Below are 3036 nucleotides of genomic sequence, written 5' to 3'. Positions count from 1 at the left end.
TAAAAAAAAGGGGGGTAGGCAGAGAGAGAGAAGTGGGAGAAGATAGATAGATAGAGTGAGAGAGAAATAGAGACAAGGGAGAGAATGACAGACAGAGGAAAGGAAGAGCACACACTGAGAGAGGGAGGGAAACAGAGATAGAGAGAGAGATAGACACAGATAGACAGAGGAAGGGAGGAACACACAAAGAAAGAAAAGGAGAGAGACAGACAGGTTGACAGACATAGAGGAACTGAGGGGCATACATAGAAAGATGGACAGACAGACAGAGAGAGACAGACAGACAGGTTAACAAACATAGAAGGGAGGGGCATACTAAGAAAGAGAGAGAGAGACAGACAGGTCGACAGACATAGAGGAAGGGAGGGGCACGCATAGAAATATAGACACAGACAGACAGACAGGTTGACAAACATATAAGGGAGGGGCATACAGAGAAAGAGAGACAGACAGACAGACAGCCAGAGGAAGACAGAAAGACAGAGAGAGATACAGAGACAGACAGACAGGTAGACAGACACGAGAAAGGGAGGGCACATAGAGAAAGAGGAGGGGAGGCAGAGATAGAGAAAGAGAAAGAGAGGAGGGAGGGATTGACAGAGAGAGGACAGACAGTTAGACAACTAGACATAGAGGAAGGGAGCATCACAGAGCGAGACAGACAGACAGACATACAGAAGGGAACAACAGAGAGAGAGTGAGAGAGAGGTAGGCAGGCATATAGGAAGGGAGGGGCGCACAGAGGAAGAAGAGAGAGAAAGAGGGGGGGAGAGACAGAGAGATAGAAGGAGGGAGACGGACAGAGAGAGAGACAGGCAGACAGAGAAGTGAGGGAGAGGTAGACAGAGACTAGAAGAGAGAGAGAGAGAGAGAAACAGACAGACAGAGAAGGGGAAAGAAATAGACATAGAGAGAAAGAGAGAGATAGACAGATAAGGGGGAGAGGTAGACAGAGAGTGAGGGAGAGAGAGAAAGAGAGGGGGGGGAGGGAGGGAGAGAGCAGATAAACAGAGAGAAAAAAGTCAAAAGAGAGAGAGAGAGAGAGAGAGCAGATGAACAGAGAGAAAAAGGTCAGAAGAGAGAGAGACAGACAGACAGACAGATACAGATAGACAGCTAAATAGATAAGGAGAGAGGGAAGAAAAGAAGAAAGGTCTTTTTAATGATGACATCATACTCATTGGATACGTTATCGAAAGACATCCCTGAAGTCATGGCATTGATCTTACATCTGTAAACATTTCTTTGGTGGAAGAAAACATCGAGTGGAAGCCGCCTGTCCCGCTGCGCGAGTCCCTCCCTGGAGCGCTGACTGTGATTTCGAGCGGAAATCTGTTAGAAGATAAGAGGCAACATGGCGGGTTCCCAGACCAACACGACTCCGAGGAAAGCATCTCTGTGGGCCCAGTGCGCTCGCGGCTAGAGCAATGTTTCAGCACACACGCCTGATGAAATAAGCTGATTTCTAAGGTTACCTACAGCTACAAGAAGGAAGGATTGTCCAATATGTTTGCTTTTTTTATCGGACACCAACAATGGTCCAGGGAAAAAAGCTGTTGATAGCAAGTCGCCGCCTTGTCATTGTCCTCAAGAATTGTTCGCCCTGTTATCTTTATTCCGAATGATGGTCAGCGAAGGAAAATGATTATGAATATCAAAGGCTTAGCTCAGAACTTCAATTGCTTCTTTAATTAGTCGCGAGGAATGGTATGGAAAAACAAATATACAAAGTCTTGGTGACTGCGCACTGCCGACGTCACGACCACAAGGCCGGGGAGCCGGAACTCGGTCATTGCGTGTCAGATGGTCAGGTTCAGCCTTTGCACGACTCTCGCATATCGCTTCAAGGTTTATAATATCCCTGTGTGGCTATAGAATGAATCCCGATAAAGACCTAATGCTTCTTATTTCTAAGAAAAAATATTAATGAGTAACTGGAAAATAAAGACTGCAAGAACTCCTGCGAGCGTGCGCGGCCTCGGCCAATGAGCGGCGAGGACGGGCGAGGGGCGGGGACTCTGATTCTCACGGGCGTATATAACTTGGAGGGCAGAGGCGGTTGCGTTTGTTGGATGTGCGGCATGACGGTGTGTGCTGTGTCATGGTGGCTTAGTGGGAGAGATAACACGTGACAGTGAAATACAACAAAACCATGAGAGTGCTTGATATTATTCTAGCGGCGATTCTGCTGCTGATGTTCTCAGGTGTCCTTCTAGAGGCAACTGCCCGTGCGGCTGCAGGAGTCAACCCCCAACAATATATCGAGGATGCGAGTAGAGGTCGCACAGTTCATAACCCGAAAGAAAAGTATTCCATATTGAATGAAGCTCGTGAAACCTTCCACCGTTATCCCCAGGATCCTAGTGAAAAGTATGAGGAAGATCAAGTTGATAACACTGTTACGGAAAAAGACAATGAGGACGACGACGATGAGGAGGAACAAGATTATGAATGGTCAGCTGAAGAACTGGAAATGATCAAGCAGAAAATTTTAAATGGCCTAGGATTGACTACCGTCCCAACTAGATCAAAGGTATGAGTTTTTGCTCTATAGGTATTGCGTAATTGAGCGGTATTCCCTCTGAACCAGTCTGAAGAAATAACCAGTTCACCTTGTAAAATATTGCACTATTAGATAACCATGAAGGAACCAGTGGTATGACAAAAAGTAGCTCGATCTTTTCAGGAGCAGTGCTGGAAAGTCCTATCATATTTTGCAATCAAATGATCTCGGAATAACAGTAGCTAAGTGTACAACAAATCGATTGTCTTCAGCGACTTGTTCAGTCATTTATATTCCGCCCTGGCTGGATGGAAAGTACGGGCAAAGGGAATGCTGTGTAGGGCTTCTCCTTGCGTGATTTCTCATGCGAGGATGCAAGGAATCCCTTTCATGATGCACTTGTTGTTCAGCTTCCTCCCTCCGGCCAGGGAGCAGTTGCAGCGCGCGGGCCGCTTCGTTTCAAGCTGCTCGAGTTTATGCGGCGCTGTTGACAACTGCAAAAATGAACTTGAAAAATTATTTGAAAATTATTA

At 46.5% G+C, this 3036-nt stretch overlaps 1 protein-coding gene across 1 annotated transcript in view; it reads left to right on the top strand.

The window, feature by feature from the left end:
* Positions 1–2066: 2066 nt before the first annotated feature.
* LOC113802685 (protein dbl-1) overlaps positions 2067–3036 on the top strand; it is a 39990-nt gene continuing 39020 nt past the window's right edge. The window contains exon 1 of the mRNA XM_027353290.2: positions 2067–2533. Within this exon, the coding sequence (XP_027209091.1) occupies positions 2153–2533 (381 nt within the window). The 5' untranslated portion in view covers positions 2067–2152. The remainder of the gene's footprint in view (positions 2534–3036) is intronic.

This window comes from Penaeus vannamei, chromosome 8, assembly GCF_042767895.1.
Source record: "Penaeus vannamei isolate JL-2024 chromosome 8, ASM4276789v1, whole genome shotgun sequence".
Classification (NCBI taxonomy): domain Eukaryota; kingdom Metazoa; phylum Arthropoda; class Malacostraca; order Decapoda; family Penaeidae; genus Penaeus; species Penaeus vannamei.
The sequence above is the reverse complement of the archived record's forward strand: the minus strand, read 5'-3'. Positions and strand labels throughout refer to the sequence as shown.